The sequence below is a fragment of the Cyphomyrmex costatus genome, unplaced genomic scaffold (assembly GCF_001594065.2).
Source record: "Cyphomyrmex costatus isolate MS0001 unplaced genomic scaffold, Ccosl1.0 scaffold193, whole genome shotgun sequence".
In the NCBI taxonomy this organism is placed as follows: domain Eukaryota; kingdom Metazoa; phylum Arthropoda; class Insecta; order Hymenoptera; family Formicidae; genus Cyphomyrmex; species Cyphomyrmex costatus.
Window position 1 is genome coordinate 6,227,708 of NW_017275965.1, and position 20,015 is coordinate 6,247,722.

Here is a 20,015-nt window from a genome sequence, read left to right on the forward strand (position 1 = left end):
TAAATACTAAAAGTATATTAGAAAAATTAATAGAAATATTACATCGATAAAAAAATAGAAACGGACATAAAAGATACATTACCTGCCATCTTACAATGTTCCATTAAAACTTGTAGCCGCTTAGTACAAATTTACTACTACAGATGGGGACAAAATCAGGCTTTTTTCTGACAGTTTTATGCGTGTTTATATCAGTGTATATGGAGATCAACAGCGACAACAGCTGATTATTTATTTTGGACAGAGACGCGTGCATTTGGCAAAATAATAAGACGTAGTTACCAAACTGTTATTGTGTTTCCAACATTTTTGTCGTGAAAAATTTTCTTAATAAGAACTACAGAAAGACTGAAACGAAGAGTAGACTTTGACACTGTGGCATAAAAGAGATACAAAAAAACCACAAAGAAATACAAAAAGTAAACAGCATTATAACTGAGTAAGGGAAAACATTGTGAGAAGAATGTCGTTATCATTAGAGAATCTTACAATTAAGCAGCCTATTAGACGTCTGGAAATTCAGATCAATAATTTCAATGTTGCTATTCCACATCATGTGAATTTGTTAAAGCGACACAAGAACAACATTAAAAAGGTAAATATACAGTTCTACATATCTTATACTTTTAAAGACTTTGATACGAGCAATTAATCTTTGCAGTATCAAGATCAGCACGATTGGGAGCAGGTACGGAAAGAACATGTAAATGTCTCTCGGATCGTCAAGCAATTGAAGGAGTTGTTATATCAGATGGATACTCTTAGAGCACAGGTTCTCGATGTTGACATTGGTAAATTTGACAAATTGACGACGAATGCAAGGTCAAGTATCATGAGCGCGATCGAGGAATATCTACGTAAGAAACATAACGCAACACTCTTTTTGGTCAATAAAATTCTAAGAAATTAATATTGACACAAATGTGTTGTTTGTAGAAATGGAACTGAATTTTTCGGCATCACCACCTATGTCACCTACAAGCAAAGAGAACCAACCAGATGAAATTCAACATCCACTTGACGACAGAAATATTCAACTGCAAGTAGAACAAGAAAATTTGCAGCGTCAACAGACATGTCTGCATGTTTGGAATCGTTTGCAAGGAGATATACAACAGTTGCATGAACTTTTTACTGAATTTAACAAAGTTGTACATGTAAGTATAATTCTACTTTGTATTACATGATACATTTCAAAAAGATAATTAGATAAAAAGTAGTACCTAAATTTTTTTACATAATAGCACATAGAAAGAAGAAACAGATTGTTAATTTTGATTGCTTAAATGCATATTTTTTAATCACAGGATCAGAAGGAGATGGTAGATAATATGGAAGATAATATTGAAGATGCTCAAATAAATGTGAATGAAGGAGCAAAGCATCTACAAAAGGCTTCCGCGTATAAAGTTGCTGCGTATCCTCTAGCAGGTGCAATGTTAGGCACATGTATTGGAGGACCAATAGGTTTAATAGCTGGACTGAAAATCGGGGGTCTTGCTGCCGTAGGTTGTGGTATTTTAGGTAAGTGATAATAGAAAAGAGGACTTTCCCGCTAATTCTCGAAATTAACTAATAAAATTAAGACAAATAAAAGTATAACGACATTTGTTAATACTTCTCTTATCTTTCTATGAATTTCTGTACATAATTTAAATTGAAACTCTTATATCTCACTGGGGATCATCTAATCTGTTAGTGACTTTCTATATTAGAATGAGTGAAGTGTCAGATAATTTAAGAATCTTTGTAGCGCTGATAATGACTACAAAGAGAATCAAAATGTTCGGACTATGTATAAGTAAATACTCGAAACTACATTATAAATTTAATTATGCTAAAATACCTACGTTATATTCTCATTTTCCTTAATTTTATTAGTTATTTATTTTTGGTAAGTTATATGATAAGTGTATAAAATTAAATTGGATAATGAAATAATTATATTAATAATTACATAAGAGATAATGGTATAAAAATTAAAGATTGTGAGCAATTATGCGTCTTTAGGTTTTACAGGAGGATCACTATTGAAAAAGAAACAAATAGAATCGCAAAAACAAGAACCATGTTTAAATGATTCGACAATTGATCTTACAAGTGTTAAGAGATCTGCTTCTTGTCCTGATGATTTAAAACAAGATAAAAAACATTTGTGACAAACGATGACTTTTTCGGCCTGTGATATTAACTTTAAACGTAAAACGAAATGCACTGTTATATAATTGCAAACTGCTAAGATATTTGTACATTTTTTTAATTTTTTGTAGATATATTTTTTGTACATATTTAAAATTCTATGATTTTGTAAAGTTTTGTAGTTTAAAAAATTTTTTGAAAGGAGGAGATTTTTTTAGTTTTTGACGTAGTATTTGTAACTTTCTATACTTAAAAAAAAAAACAGTTACCAGTCACATGTTGAAACTGTAAATTTAAAAAAAATATATAATATATGTAATCTGTTTACTAATATTATCAAGATAATGGTACTTTTTCATAGAACTCAAATATATGCATGGCTTAACATTAGGTTGAACACTAAAGAATATCTCTTATAAAATAATGACTTTTATATGCCTTTCGCGTGCCTTGTAACTGCTTCAAATCATTAAGATATTTGGCATATACTCCATAACGTTTTAAACTATGCAGCAGCTTATAATTGCTTTTCTCAAATTAATCATATCCAAAAATAAAATTTAACAAATGCACAATTAACAAAAATTAACTATATATTTTGCACTTTATAGTATAAATGTTTTAAAAGGTATTGTTTTCCATATTTCAATTAAGAAATGTGAGTTACGTAAGATATAAATAAAAATGTCTTGCATTGTGATCAAATTACAATTAAATTATTAAATTATTTGTAACAATTTTACTACGTACAAAAACTCGATAAATGCCGAAATGACGATTGTAATAATCATTCGAAACATATGAAACATCGAAATATTTATTCCGGCAAATAATTACATACTGGAAATGGTAGACATACGTGGTAGATAATACGGTGTGATAACTTTCACAAAAACATTTGAGTTCTCTACAAAAGGCACCCAATACAGTATATTTAGCAAGTAATAAAATACATCGGTGTTAGACACAGTACAATACTGAAATAATGGTGTGTTATTAAATGTAATATATACATGTCATTTATAACGGAAATACTTAATCTAGAGAGACTAAAATGTTCTACTTAAAAAAATATTAATAAATATCTAAGAACGTATAATATTAAATGACTATAGGCATATTTTCTTATAAGGTACTATTTTGTTATTGTTACTCCACATCCCTAATTCAAAAGCAACACCAAACACGCATTCACAGACATGTGGAAAATAGAGATTGTTTACTTTCTTTTGTTTAGTTTTACCTTCGAAGCTCGGGATGCTCAGCCAGGTGCACCGATGTACGTATGGCATACTAATGTTATAATTTAAATTCAGGTAAACACAATTAATTACGTGATTGAAAATCATTATAAATTGTGATTAAATGCATAATAAAATAAGGTGCATCGGACTGTGCCAAATTCTTTGTAATACTCTAGAATCTACAGCTATACTTCTAAATACTTGGGACTATCCTCAAAACAAGGTATAAAATAAACAGTTTGGTCACTATCCATAAGGTACTTACAGTACCTTGACAGACCTTGGCAATAAAGATGGCTAATTAATCGACTTATTTGGAAGCAAATGTAACAATGCAGAATCACGTATTAGCAAACAATTATTATTTTATTCATATTTTTTTAAATTAGTATTAAAGACTGTCTAAAGATTCGTGAAATTGATCTTAATTTTTTCGTTCCTCAAATATCATCTTTTAAAATTGCTTAATTGCAAATTTTACAGTTTTTTAACAATAATATTGATATATAATTATTGTATCTATAATAAATATTTCCGGCTAGTTGTTAAGTAAGAAGATATGAGTGATTCTGCATAGTTGAATTAATTGCTTTATGAAAGAAAACATTAGAACATATAGTGTGGATTGTCTTAAGGCAAGCTTACCATTTTAATTGATCCTAAGCTGTTCCAAAACATTTATCCACACATATACATAAAAACAAATTTATTTCTTAAACATAATAGTATTTCATAAAAAAATTTGGCTTTCGAGTACAGGCCAGAGTTAGATTTACATCTACGATGGGTGATAAAAGGTTTTACAAATGACTCCGACATAAAAAGAATATAATATTATATTAATATATATATTTGATATATAATCTGGAAATAATATATAAACTATTGGTTATATTATTTGCGGCTATATTGTATAAACCTTTGATATTACATTATATTACAAATTAGTATGTATGTGTGCGCATTGATTTGACATTCCTGAATATATAATCCATAATCAACTTATTAGATGCATCTCCTCGAGAGATAACATCGATATAATATGGATGATTATTAAGGAAAATATATATTTTCTTCAATTTCTGTATGCATTATGTTTTTAAGATGATCATATATTTTCCTTAATATAATATAAAGATAAGCGCGAACACAATGTGGAATTGAAATATTACTATTTATTAACTATAATATAAATAAATGTATAAAACTCTCTTCTTTCTCTCGCTCTCTCTCTTTCTTTCGCTCTGTCATAAGTCATCGGAAATTTCACGAAATTTTCCGCCGCTGTAATCAGGAATGCCAATGTAAATGAGGATGGCGACAAGTGCATATCGTTTATGGTACTGTAGCATATCTCGACATATGAGAGTACATCTGATAGAACATGGTTGTCTTGTCTTGAGCACGTTGATAAAATTAATAGACGGAATAAGAAAATACACGTTGCCATTACTTCAGAAACCGGTTATTAGTGAGCTTCATAAGTAATAGCTTTATATTCTCATAAATCTGGATATTTCAAAGCGTATCAAAAGATAGATTTACAGACGGATTCACTTGAAAGTTAAAAATATTAAAATTCGGTACCACATCTCCGCGACTTTAAGATAATCTACGTTTATGTAATACGATTACAAGTTTGTAGCTGGGCACACGTGTTAAGCGTAATGCGGTGATCTACCGAATTGCATGCTTTATATTTTTTCCATTACGTCATTAAACTATAGTTGCTCAAGAGTACAATGTATTCTAGTGCTACAGTACGCGTGCAACGATATTACCTCATTATACCTATCTAAATATGCCACGATAATGTGTTACATCTTTGTAATCGTAACAAAAACTTGCAAGTGAATCAATGACAGACTTGTTTTTTCCCTCGTGTCAAACAAAGTTCACAGATTAATAGACATGTCTTGGTCATAAGAGGTGAGATTCGTATCCGTCGAGGAAGCAGGGGTAACTGTTGCCGCAGTTGCGCTGGTTGGTGACTGCAGTGGGGTGGAAGTTGTAGGTAGATGCGACGTAGGACTTTCCAGAGTTGAATTCCAATGACTTCTTTCAGTGCCGTCACCTCCATCATCCGACACGATTGAGATATCGGCGATAATACCACTTTCTATAAGAATGTTATGAATTAGTACTAACATATCGAATTTCCTTAAACGATTATCGAGATCAAAGCGTACGATACTCACCGACGCTGCACTGACTATTCAGTGTAGTACTACGATGATGTGGTCGTGGACTCGTATCTAACCCAAGATTAAGCGTCGTAGGAGGACCACTGCTTCCACCGCTGCTCGAGGATGAACTAACGGAAATTACGCTGTGCGGCCTTCTGCTGCAACGACTGGAGTCCTCCGTCATTGACACTGCTATAGAGTTTCTAAATCTAGGTGCTATACGGACAAATTGAAATATTTGTTTTAATATTCAGAACAATGATATAATATAAATCAATGGCTCTTGATAATTCGTAAATTATATACTCACTCTTAGAGAGTTGAGCCACACTGATGGAGCGATCATTTATCTGATCTGCACTAGGCCTTATATCTAAACACGGCTTATTCCCAATGCCCATGCTCGACATTTCTGCCAGGCGCACTTCTAAAAAGTGAAACATTATCGTAGTAATTTGCGCTCTCCCAAATATAGATTACATTTTTTTTTATAAAGGTAGTAAAGATAGTGAATCACCTCTGTTTCGAAGCGCCTGCTTCCACAGGAGGTTGCTCAGTTCTTCGGTCCAGGCTTTCTTAATATCTTCACTTGCGCATTGTAACGTGTATGTATCTCCTGGTTTCCTCTTGCGGAACCAGATTTCGAATTTTGTAGGCGAATCTGCGATAACGGCTGTTAAACCGATATCTGTCGTTTTAATACTATGTTTATAGATGTAAATATCAAGATTCTGAAAAAATATACTTATAAGTAATGAAATAAAACAAAAATATAACATTAAAATTAACACGCAGTAATATGTGGAAAATCTTACCTTCCTATCGGGAAATCTTCTTGCTTTACTGAAGAGTATAAGATCTTCGAACAGGAATACTTGTCGTAGGCATTTTTTACCTTTTCCTTGCCAAACTAAAAATTCATTTTGCCGTAGCAGCCTGCCTTGTTCTTTTACATTTACCTACAAAATAACATTACATCTTTTATATTGTGCAATATAATTATGTAAATTATTATAATCCTCACTCATTTACTGAAGTAGATATTTATCAATTTGATTGTATTACTTTAAACATAATAAAATGGAACTCTCTCTTACATCACAATCACGAAGTGAATCCATTGCCAAAAGATCGTTCCCATGTCGAAGCTGAAATCGTACCATCTGCTCGGCAGCCCTCAAATCCGCTTCACCTTCGACCATCGGTTTCATACCATCTTCCTTCTCCTCCTTCTCTTCTTTGCCAGACAATTGTTCCGATAAATCTGTGCCAGCTTTGACCAGCTGCTGAAGTAGCAAGGCGTATTTTCCCATTCGCTGAACCGGCTTCAGTAAATAGCTAGCTAAGTCCATTTTATCTCCCAATTCTAATTGTTTCTGTTTGAAGAAACTCGTGCCGTATTCTGCCATTAGCGAATCGGAATTTGGTTTATTTTTATTGTACAAGGCGTAAAGATAAAATTTCTTCTCCTGCAAGAAAGTTAACGTGACATTTTACTTTTATGTCTTGGATTTATCAAGATCTTCAATATAGTGTGATATAGATTATGCTTACGTGTCGGAGGAAAGATTGTCCCACCAGCATCGGCGATTGCTCGCACTGTTCTAGTTCGCGTAGAAAGTGTTGACTATGAAACTCGTATATCTTCTCAACATTCCCGAAGATTACGTTTCTCTGTCCTCTGAGAGCTTGTGGGATATCCTCCCGTACGAGTTCCGGAATATAATTCTTCACAAAAAAGTTTACAGATGTTACTCAGCACGTGCGGCAAATAATGAAATTATGCGAGAATAAACTTTAACAATATGTACATAATAATTACCTCTATTATATATTCGAGGGACTTTACGTAGTCTCGTTCAGTCTGTATCATCTCCCTCATTATGAGCAGTATTGTTCTGCAAGGTGAAATTCTTCGTTATGATCGTATAACAATCGGTACGATGGCATAACGGAAATTACGGTCGAACAATGGGTCGCTACTAAAATAGCAATGACAGCAATAAAATGTCGCACCTAGGATACTAATGATTTCACTCTTTCTCTCTCTCTTCCATTTTAAATTAAAAAATTTTTTTATATTAATTCATTTTATTAATTATTTTATCATATCTTGATTTTTTCGAAATTTTTGCTGCAGATTAATCTTAGAAAAAAGATAAAGAAATGATATAGATGTACAAGTATCATACTTTTTCGCCTTCATTCCTGGCGCGATACTAGCTGATCTGTGAAGGTGCGAGTTTACTGGTGGCTTAACCAGCCTTCGTGGTGCCGGACTTCGCGGTGGTGTACGTGGTGGTGAACAGTCTAAAAGTTGTTCGGCACTCTCTCGAAGTTCGGCGATGTTGTCCAACACCGGTCGACCACCGCTACCACCTGATCCGACGCTTTCCATCGGACAAGCATAAGACGCGCTGCTGTCGCTGTCGTCCCAGGATGTTCCTGGAATACATTTAATCTCAACTTGTGGATCTTCTCGCAATGGTTTTAAGAAAAGAGAAAGAAAAGAAGAAGCCTCACTTTTAGCCAAGGTATCGTCCCAAGAAGTCGACTCGGAAGCGATGAAGGATCTTCTCCTCGCAGGACTTCCTGGAGCGGACGTGGTCCTGGCAATCTCGAGGGCTTCCGCGCATTTATTCCGGGCAATACGACATTGGTCTAGAAGGACTTCGTTACCGAGCTTCTCTGCTAGAGCCATCATCTCGGTGAAGTGTTCGGGTGGTAGAGGTGGTCTCGCCATCAAGAATTGCTGAGACCTCCTCTCGCTCGCTAGTCGAGCTTCCTGCGCCCACTCGTAGGCGCGATCCTGTAGGAGACAACATCTCGATGTGTCCTCCAGGTATTCCCGTCTATCTTCCAAGCGGGAGCCGAATCCTCGTAGGTGCTGCTTCAAAGATCTCGCGAGCTCCCGAAGTCCGCTTGCGCTCGCCGCCTCGGCAAGATCGCTTCCCTTGTCGAGGTGTCTCTGTAACACAAAGAAGAAGAACACAAATCAAAATGACAGATACATTCATGCAAGTTTCTATTATATCAGTACGAAATATTAATTCGGCGAGATCTGATGCCATACATTCCTGCGCTGTTCATTACTGCCGGAGAGTTCCATTCGGAACTTCATCTAGAGATTCATTTAGAACTTCGCGATGAATACAAGGTTGTAACGGAAGTCAGACGAATATTTCATCCACCAACTCATAACGAAGGGCGTGATAAAGAACAAGAATCTCTCGTCTCCCAATGAGATGGTATCCCCGGTTCCGCCTGGCGTCGGAATTGTAGAACTCCCGTGGTGCCCGGCGGACTCGTCCCTAATGGAAGGGCCATAAATCGACATATGGGGGTAAATAATGTCGCGATAAGCTCGAGGGTCCGTACCGGCCGCTACCGTACAACACCACCGTCAACTCCGTCCGGATGGCTAACACGTGCGTTTACACAGAAAATCCCGCGTGCACGCTCGTTCCACAAGCGTATCGCATCTCGACGCGATGATACACGTACTCTCGCATTCGTGCGAGCGTGAAATCCATTTAGACACGGCTCGGCTGCATCCTGGAGCACGAACTGCTCGATCGAGTGTCCGTGACGAAAGACGCTCTCGTATCTCGTCCCACGAATGTAGCTCGGGATACAATATGCGATCGTATATGGAGAAAGACTGCCGTCATGGATAAGAATCGTATGCGTTCCACGCACGATTACGCGCAATATCGAACTATACGTAACGCGCTCGTGATAAGTCGTCCGCGACTGAAAGAAATTTCTCCGGGCGCTTTACTTATTAGGTATACATAATAACACATTAATATGCGAACGAAGACGCTCGAGATGAGATGTGCGGGGGACGCTCGCGGAGACTTCTGTCGACGAAGAAGAAAGTATTTCACACGTAACGTCGGTCGGCGTATGATACGCGTCATGTTGTACTCTGATAAAATATCACGTCTCCCGCAGCGTTGTGAGACACTTTAATATCGTAAGTAGAAAGTGTGCGGCACGTGAGCGCTTTAGACGCGTTACCATACTGTTGTCGGGGCAGCAGAGAAGAGAAATGCGCAAAAGTTCAAATATGAATGATCAGGTGATACAGTGGCGAGCTATTAAAAGTTTTATTACACTTTACTATAGTTGTTGCATTATTGTTACTACATTTTATTATGCAATAAAACGATTGTATCTGTAGATTATAAATTGCAAACGTAAATAAAATGGGCTACTTCATTACGTTATTTTTAAAATGTTTCATTTAATAATTTCAATACTGGCAACACATTTAGAAAACAAAGAAGACATACACATGTAGAGAGCAGAGATAAAGAAAATAAAGATATTTTTATTTCGTTATTTTTTTTTTTTTTTTTTTTCAAGAAGTCCATTGACGCATTTCTGACGCATGGAAAGTATAATTGTTAAAGATATTTACAAGTGCATATTAATCTTCAACAATAACTACACATTAATCTCTTAAGGAACCAGACATTACTTATTAATTCAGCGATAAATCTTGTACTATACGTATTCCATAAATTTATAAATCAAATTCTATCGTCCTTGGAAATATAATTACACGAAACGGCTGTGTATCTTTTTCACGATCGATCATTGAACGCAGCACGTGTGTTACGCGGGATAATCTTTGTTCACCCTGATGGCGTTCGTTCACGTACTACATGCACGTGGCTGACTCCCCCAAGAATCTCGAATTATTAGAACTATTTTCCCTCCGTCTCACGACGAAGCACTAGACTCGTGAGAGAATTATATGCCACGTGCAATGTTATCTTTTTTTCACGCTGCTAGTAATCTCAAGAATAACTATAAGCAGTATGAATATATAATCTCCTGTCAATCCATATAGAGTAAGGAATTATCGTCCAATTAATTTATCACGTTACTTTATAGTGTCTTATTTTTATATATATATATATAAATATTTTTCAAATTGTGTTATTAATAGAAATCGTGTATCCACTTATTTTCATCTGCAACAAAAACGGCCTTAATTCTCTTAATATTATTAATATCATGCGTTGATTGAGGTAGTATTCTTCAAAAATTATTTTTTTCAGAAATAAGCATTGGGTAAATAAAACCCTAAAGTGCTAAAATCGTCGATACTTAACATACGGTTCTCTCGACGCACAATGTAAGGTAATTGCGAGCACCGTTGCAAACCGGATTCCATAAAGTGATCGTCGATCAAAATCGTAAATCAACGTAAATTCACGCGTGTGCTGACAATACTCTTTTACTTCCGTACGATTTGCACACTTTCCAATCAGGATATTGAATCTTCTATCGAAACAGATCGATTTGCGCCCGGTCCATCTTCATGATTATAAGCGGTTTGTAGAGTATATGAAATATTGCCTCAAGGGTCATGATAAATATCTCTCCCTCTTCCTTTTCTTTTTTCTCCTCGAGTCGTTTAATCAGAGGGATCGTCCGTTTCAGTACAGGCTATAATCCTCTCCAAATAGGCGTGCGACCCTTTTACGCATTGTACATGCGCGTGCATATAAGAGTGATTATTAAATTTCATATATATACCCCAACAGCAAATATCCCGCAACACAGTTCTTTAAAAGTCCACATATCGCATTCTCTGCTTCCGCTTCCGAAGTGTTTCGCGTTATCTCACAATGTCATCAATTGTTTACCTACACGAGAAAATCAACCCGCATTTTCATGGAAGTTTATCTGTAACTTGTTAATTTATTGTTGCGCCCTCATCGTGACGCGTATATTCAGACCAGCGCAAATCCTAGGTTATCGTGAAAGTGTATTTACTTAACTGCACTTACACATAGAAAAACCCATCGAACAAATATTGTGAAATAATGGAGATAATGGCACGAATGCTAGATTATCGTGAAAGTGTAATTATTAAACTGCATTTACATATTTAAAAGGACATCAGATTTGTACCGTGAAATAATAGCTACGTGAGACGCACACGTTTATATGCGTATATAAAAATTCAAGACTAGCATGATTGTTTAAACGATATAACAATTTTCTCACGTATATATTGAATATAAATGAATGTAATCAAGTGTGATAAATTACGGTAATTGCGTTCAACTGACGTAAATTACAGTATTCCTGTATAAGAAAGTGCAGACGAATGCGCATCGATCATATAAATGCCTAATTTGAGATGCCTCGACATCATCGATTATATTATTAAATGTACGTTATATCAAAATTATTTTACAATTCCATAATAAATTATTATAACACGAAAATAGTAGATACGAACAATATTAGTAGAACGATTCGTGATTATTACGGTGGAATGTAGAAAGGCGCCTCTCGGAGCATAATTGTTGGAGCGTGAAACCAGATTAGCTAAAACGTGACCAACTTCGCGGATACGTAGATTCGTGCCTTGCCTGTGAACGGTCATGCTTATGTTCGTGCATTCATTAATTGACACCTATACTTGATTATCATAATAGGTTGTCAATTAATATCAAGGAAGTTCGTAGGCGCTCGGACAAAGACCCCTGGCAGCGCTGAACATACGGCACCTATTATACTTTCTAATTACGGTAATACACTGTACGGCAAGAATGGAAAGTCTTATTTTAAATAGATTACTCGGTATCTCGAAAGGATTCAATCGCGACATATCTCTTCGAAGGCAATGAAAGTAGCTAATTAACACATCCCTATCGATAAAAGATACGCGTATCATGATCTTTCGTAAGTGCAAAGATTCATGTCTTCACGTTCGACGGAAATAATTACAGCTGGTGTGTGCGATTCTCTAATATTGCCTGCGACTGAGTGTATTTTGGCGTAACGCAGACGTGAGCAGATGTGTGAGATTGATATGCGAAAGAAAACGGGTGCACAGGATGGGCAAGGTAAAAATGCAAGTCAATGCATCGAGGTACTTAACATGCTGTGACGAAATTAATTTTAGATGAGCTGTACGAACGCAACTCATTGTAACGCCAACGAATACAATGACTCACATTTTGTTTGATCACGATGGTCTTAGGAGGTCCGACTTAATCGGGCCATACACGTCGCGCTTCATGCAGCGATGGTATGCTAACAAGTTGAATTCCACCTTGTGATTCAAGCATATCGCAAGTTATTTCTTCCTAGTGTAAACTATTCTATCTGTTTGCAAGCAAGTACAAGTATTTGATCAACAATATGATCATTTGCGGGCGTACGATAAAAGATAATGATAATTTTGAGCATATTAAAATCTTGAATTAATTTTGATTAAATTATTTAGCCGAGACTTTTTAAGTATTTAAAACATTCGATTAAATAGTATAACACTGAGAAAAAATGGTTACAATTACCATAATTTAATATAATTTATACATTTTCGGTATCAACTATGTATATATTTTTTATAGAACTACAAATATAATTATTATTACTAATATTATAATAGTAATATAAATGAATCATATTTTCATACAATTATAATTAGAAATACTAAATAATTTTCTCTCAGTGCAGTTTACAAAATACATAACTACATGAGTTAGAGCAATTTATTTTGATAGTATTATGCGACGTCCCATTTGCGATGTCAGACTGCTAGTAAATCGACATAGTCGATTTAAATTGATCTATCCTTCTGCCATCCGATAGTTAGGTCCTATTAGTACTATAATAAGAAATAAAAATGATGCAAGACACGTGGCTGCAATATTATCCAATTGTTATCGTACACTGCGACGAACCTTCAAAGTGAGTCTTAATGCTCCTCTCTCTGTCACTTTACGTGCTCTATTAAACAACGCTAATTAACCGTTAAAGTAATCATATGCTATCGTTAACTATAGATGGGCTTTTAAGTCAAGCATTCTTGACTCTTGGCTTATACTAGTTGTTCAACCGGTAGTTGCAACATTTTCCTGACTGTTTAACGAACGATAAGACGCAATTAGAAAACGCTAGCAGACGATTAGTTTACTGCTATAGAAGTTCTCCTAGTTCTACCAGCTCTCTTCAAGACCATAAATAATTGACGAGAACTTTCCCGTTGATATGGTTAAACAAATCACAGTACATCGATTCCTCATCATTGGAACAGGTTGCTGACCAACACGGAATGTTGTGCGAGAAATATCGTAGCGGAATATGAACTCGTTAAATCCGTTCAGCGAACTGATAGTATGTGTTATCAATAATGACTTTCTTCGCATATCTGCAAGATACGAATGTGTGACACGTAAAAGAAAGCGACAAACACTTCCGCGATAAATTCCGTGTTCGTCGAGCACTTAAAAAGAATAGTTTCTAATACAGCAATATAATAATAGAAAAAAGCACAATTGATGATAAAATAGAAAACGGAATTTCTTATAAGACAAAAGTTAAGGTAAAATTTTTCGCTATACAGATAAACATCATATGCAGTAAATGTTGCAAAAAAAAAAACGCAATCAAATGGTCATTACTGCTAAGTAATCATCTTCCCGCAAATACGTTAGAAAGTTTGCTCGTCTGAGAGAATAAAAAAACTACGGGATTTCTGAAACAATTTTATAAATTACATGTGTAACTTGTTTATGCTCACGGCATTGAATATTTATGGCGGGAACTTTCATTGCGGTAAATCACGAGAATCTTCCTATGAAAGATACATAGAACTCGAATAGCAGACGCATTTCGAAAGTTATGCTCACGACTTCCTTTCCCGCACAATTCAATTCCTGATGCAAATTTCGGATGGTGACGATGCAACGACTTCTCGTTTTCAACCGAAATAGCCGAGGGGAATTTTGTTCTTTGTATTCAAGGATGGCTCCAACGTCAGTTCTAGCGACAACAAATCACCTGTCACAATACTTTCTCCTACTGCAATCCTATTGCATGCTACAGAAAAGGTAGAATTACATGGGATATTATAGCGCACGTGTAGCCTAAGATTCATCATCTTATTCGCATGGCATGGATCCACAAACGCTTCATTTTATCCTATTTGACTCGATTTATGATCGTGGTAGATAAGTTAAATAAGAGGGAGAATGAAGTATCATTGAATATTCATGAAACGACAAGGAGATTGTAATGGTATACAAAGATATAATTACACCTCTAACATGTTAATTATTAATTTGATAACATAATTATTTTCACAATTACATCACGATTATATCAGTTATATTCGTTTAATTAAAAGAACAAACGATTTTGCATTAAAATTAAATAAATATATATATATTGCAACAAAGGTTTATTTATCTAAAAAAAATAACAAATATCGCGATTCGTTTAATTAAAAGAACAAACGATTTTTTGCATTAAAATCTCGATTTAAGAACTAAAACAGGCGTCTAAGGTAGGCTTCCACTACGTTATCTTACTGATGAGTCCAGTAGTGGAAGTCGGGACGAAACGCCAACTTGTGATATTCTTCGCAATATATTAAATTAATTTTTAAGAATTCGGTTGCGGCTGTTGAGGACTCTGTGAAGTCGAAACTTTCCGTATATACCGGTATTATTATTATAATAAATTTATATATATATATTTCTAACAACTAGTATAGCTCAAATTTGTTCTTGACCGGGGAGGTATATTAAGTTTAATTTAAATTATAAATATATATATTGCAACAAAGGTTTATTTATCTACAAAAAAATAACAAATATCGCGATTACAAGTGAAATAATCAGACAATGTTTGTTGTCTTTATACCGCGCGCGCGAGATATTTTTATCTTCTCTCCATTCATCTTGCCATTGGCACGATGTTGAAAGTCTCGCATGCGAGAAAAAAATGATGATAGAAAATATATCGACTAATATAAACACATAAGCACTCTCTATTAATAACAGAAAAACGGAATAATTGCGAATAAATATGCATATTAATTCGCAATTTAAATGAGGAAAAAGAGAAATGCTACGAAGTTGAACAATATCTTAATTAATAAAACAAATATATGTAACACGATTGTGTATGGAATATTTTATACAATAATAGTGGATCGTTACTTTACTTTCGATCGCACACATGACGTATATATATTTATGCAATAAAATATAATAACAGCGTGTCTAAGTCTGACATTTAAAAACAGAGAAAGTACGTTGTTGCATACAATTACTTTATAACAGTTTATATTATACAGCTGCAAATTGACTTCTTAAAAGTATAAAAACTATTCTTCTGCTACATTTTTTTTCAATAATATTTTTAATTATTTAATTATATAAAACATATATTAGAAAAAGAGTCTGGTTGTATTAATTGGAATTTTGATTAAAAATAGTTGAACCAACCAAAATTTTCAGATTCATTCATTCCTAACTAGAAATTTTTCTCAATGTATAAATAAAAATTCTCTTTATCAATCAAAGATATCAAAATATAAAAAAGTATAAGACACCACATAGATAAGATAATTGCTATATATTACGATAAAATTTATTAAATGCATTCTTCATTGAAATCGTACGAGAAGATACGCGCATCTATGTTTCTTTATGAATTGTTTCGTATACGCAACAGAGCACTTAAATACGCCTCGGTCAGAACGTTTCGACACCAATCACGTTATTGCAAAGTTCAAGAGTACTTTTATTGCTTTCCCTCCCACACCCGACCACTTTCACTTCTCCTCTTCCTACCTTTTTAAGCGCATGTCGCGCGATTAGCCGCAGAAATGTAGGTATTCACGATGAAAACTGGTACTGGTCGCACGTGAAATCGATAATAGTCGTAGCCACGGACGATCCAAGTGTCTCGAGATATTGCATTCCGCGGCGGTAAAGGTCGTACCTTTCGAAGTCGTCTGCATTCGTCGCGACTCTCTCCCTATTTCGACGCATCTCCCGTCGACGTGGATCACGCTTGCCTTAATCGTTGCGAGATTTTACCTTCTGTACTCGACGGACCTTTTACGGTCGAGAAAACTTTAACGAAGATGCGCCTTCATTACGAAAAATATCGCACGTTCGTAGCTCGAATCAAATGGGTCTTCTCCAAACAAGGCAGGAAATGGGAAACCTACGCTCGTCATAAAACGCTGAGCTTAGGCTGAAAGATCATATAAATGGTCTCTCATATTTTATTCGTGGCGCCTCGTCAAGATTACTAGAGACGTAATTTCAGCCATGAGCGTTGATTCGCTGCATCATTTTCATAGATTTATTTGCTAAGCGAAATTACTGCACCGGCAGTGCTTGTAATTAAGACTAAATATCCTTTAATTATTAAAAGTTTACCTGCAGAAAAATCAGTCTTCTAGAAGCGAGAAAGATCAACTTTAGTAAACGAATAAAACAAGCTCATGATTTTTTTAATTTTCTTAAACGCTCGAATTAATTTTACATATTTCATCAGGTAAATTAATTAAAATTTATTATTAAATATGAAATATTAAGTTTATTAACATAGAAAACGCAGTTTTTTTAATTTGTAATTATATTTTTTATTTGTAAATATATTTTATGGTATCTTATTCCTTCATCACTTACTTGCTTGGAATTCCTGCGAAGGCTATTTTCAACAGGAAGACATGCATGAAGAACTATAAAGTGTGAGAAAAGATCAAACCGAATCGGATCGAGGTCGATGGCTCTAAGCATGATCGATCGATCCGATCTACACTTCGTTTTATGCGCTTCTCGATTTCTATCCGTGATTTTTATTGACCACTTTACTGATCGGCCATGATCCTTATTGCCACATAGATGCAGATATATTGCGCGCGCGGGAAACATTCACCTAAATCGTTCGTGAGAAGGTCGAATTCCGAGATCTCGTGGTTTTGCAATGCTCCAAGTGGATCTCGTTACAGATTTGGTTCTGTAAAGTAGTTTACACGACACGCTCATCGCCTGCGTAACCGAGTAACATGATCTGGAAATCGATTTCGTGAGACATAATCACGTCTAATTCTAATATATATAGACCACATTACGGACTACGAAAGATAACCTGATACTTATACGTATGACGATAAGAAAAATTTTTTAATAAAACAGGTATCTAATATTTCGTACAAGTATTAGGCGAAGAAATTATCGAAACATATTAAGCGATAACAATAAAAAATGTTTAATATACTAGAAATAACGATTTCATGCGCGATATTTTCCACGTAACGAAAAATGGGGGTAAGTTAAATATTCTATAATTTTACAAACCATAAACAAAAAATTGTTATAATCAATTTTATTAAGTCGTTTAGTGTTTACAGTTATCCTTTATAACAAAATCTTACCGCAGACCAAGAGCTGATGGTACCAATGAGAATCGTGAGAAGACTAGCGTTGCAACCGCACTCGCGGTCACATTTTTTTGTCAGGGATAACCACGTGGAAGGAAGAATGATTTTACGAGAGCATGATCTCGCGTTGAAACGTATATAAAGAAGTGATTTATGATCGGTAGAAGCGGTCGGAACGCAGGAAGAAGATGAGGATGCACCCTCAGTGGTTACTCGATTCTCGACCCTTGAGCCGCGACACGTTATTTATGCGCAACACACACGGGGTGTCATTTTTCAGTCGTGCACCTTTACGAACTTCTTACGTGCTTTGATGCCAGAGGAACCGCAAAACTGCACACGAATGTTTGACTTTTGTGGTCGACTTACGTGCCATCACGCCATGAAAAATGCCATCCAAGCGACAGGGATACGTCAACAAACGCAGATATTAATTGCATTCGACATAATCATATAATACTATCTTTATTTTGATTATTTTCAAATATCTTAATGTACAGTGTGTGCGAAGAAGAATACTTCAGATTAAGTACAAATTAAATTTTTCAAAGAAAACAGATAGAGAATTGTAGGATAATCTATGTAAAACTTGTATTTATTTATATTTATTGAAATGCGTATAAAATAAAAAAAAGTTAACATAAAAAATGAGAAAACATATAATATATACAATACATATAATTCAAAAAATCAAACATTTAATTTTACAAAAATATAAATACACAATTGAAAAATATCTTGAAAAATGTGTATTAAATTTAACATATTTCACGGACTGATGAACGTATCACAACTCAAATTTTGGTGTTATTTTAACATAAATGAATATGTTGAAAATAATATAAAAAGATAATAGTGACGCAATTTGTAAGCAAACTATGATAAGGATATATTTTTCAGAGAGCACAGTACAATTAATATTTATAATATGTTAAATTAATATAAATATTATTTTATTTTCATTTATTTAAAATTTTTATGTTGTAAAACACATTATTTTTATATTATTTATTTACTCATAAATTATGCTATTTTGATATTAAAAAATATTAAATATCAATTTAACATAAAATATTTAAATAATATAATCCTATTATGTTAAATTGATACTCGGATATGTTAAGAATTCAACACAAAAAATTTTAACAAAAACTTGAATGGACCATTTTCAATATAAATACAAAATGTTACTGTATAAATATATTTGCATCTTCATAATTTTATTATATTATTATTATAAAAAAATTTTATTACATAATTTTATTATAATTAAAATACCTTTTATATAATATTACAAAAATTGTTCTTCATATTCTTCGATACTAGCTTAAAACAAGATTTATACATTTTACTGCCGCCTGAAGTATATATTTGTCTATTCAGTTTGAAATAAATTATTTTTCAAATGTACACTCGAGACCACCATGACTACATAAACACATATTCTAACGGTTCAGAAAATGTTCGTCATTCATGATGAAACAAACATTACCACAAAGCATGTTAGCACAATGAGAATAAAAGACTCTCGCATCTGTCGTTCTTACTGCCTAGGGAGTGGTGTCAACCTGTCGAAAAACTCTACAGTCCGCGTTTAGCGCGAAAGTTTACAGCTGTCAGATGATCCTCGGAATGAAAAGCGAGAGCCTCTGCAATCGATGGATCGTGCTCGCATAACAGTGCTGAGAGGCGATTAGGGTGAATGGCCGTAAATAGTTTCTATAAACCGCCTCTTAGATTATTACAGCATCGTAAATCTTGTACGATGTATGTTTACAGATATACTTTACTTAGACTTATTATACAGTAAAAAAGATCATACGTCTTGTTTTACATTCGACAAAAAATTATGTTGCGCTATGTTATTAATTACATACACACATAATAACAATTTTATTTATTTATTCTCGGTTATTTTACGATATCATGATGGATAATTATGTTTAATAAAAAATGTTGTAGAATATATGAAAGTTTACGTGTAGTGCTTTAAAGAGAATCATCGAATTTCAATGTAATATTGAAAGAAAGCAGTCGAGTGACTATTCAACCAAATATAATTCAGGTGATTATGAGAGAATACACGGGAGAATGCATTATAATTATCGCTTTGTAATTTACTATAAGCACCCTCCCTCTTCCGTCCTTTAATTCAACGTTACCCGCTCCAGTTAAAGAGCAAAAGCATGAAACATGTGGCGGCGACACAGCGGCCCCGCTACATCG

At 34.5% G+C, this 20,015-nt stretch overlaps 2 protein-coding genes across 2 annotated transcripts in view; one reads left to right on the forward strand and one right to left on the reverse strand.

The window, feature by feature from the left end:
• Window positions 1–217: 217 nt before the first annotated feature.
• Syx17 (syntaxin 17) lies at window positions 218–2,159 on the forward strand. The gene is made up of 5 exons (XM_018538490.1): window positions 218–595; window positions 662–857; window positions 937–1,157; window positions 1,308–1,524; window positions 2,011–2,159. Exons 1-5 carry the CDS (start codon window positions 464–466, stop codon window positions 2,157–2,159), a joined length of 915 nt encoding a protein of 304 aa, XP_018393992.1. The 5' UTR covers window positions 218–463.
• A 2,219-nt stretch (window positions 2,160–4,378) lies between these two features.
• Window positions 4,379–20,015, reverse strand: part of LOC108772661 (puratrophin-1) — a 32,190-nt gene continuing 16,553 nt past the window's right edge. Inside the window, exons 2-11 of the mRNA XM_018538233.1 lie at window positions 8,093–8,537; window positions 7,762–8,014; window positions 7,392–7,467; window positions 7,124–7,297; window positions 6,667–7,038; window positions 6,385–6,528; window positions 6,087–6,300; window positions 5,880–5,996; window positions 5,582–5,785; window positions 4,379–5,502 (exon numbers count right to left, since the gene is read on the reverse strand). Coding sequence (XP_018393735.1) covers window positions 5,279–5,502; window positions 5,582–5,785; window positions 5,880–5,996; window positions 6,087–6,300; window positions 6,385–6,528; window positions 6,667–7,038; window positions 7,124–7,297; window positions 7,392–7,467; window positions 7,762–8,014; window positions 8,093–8,537 — 2,223 coding nt within the window. The 3' untranslated portion in view covers window positions 4,379–5,278. The remainder of the gene's footprint in view (window positions 5,503–5,581; window positions 5,786–5,879; window positions 5,997–6,086; window positions 6,301–6,384; window positions 6,529–6,666; window positions 7,039–7,123; window positions 7,298–7,391; window positions 7,468–7,761; window positions 8,015–8,092; window positions 8,538–20,015) is intronic.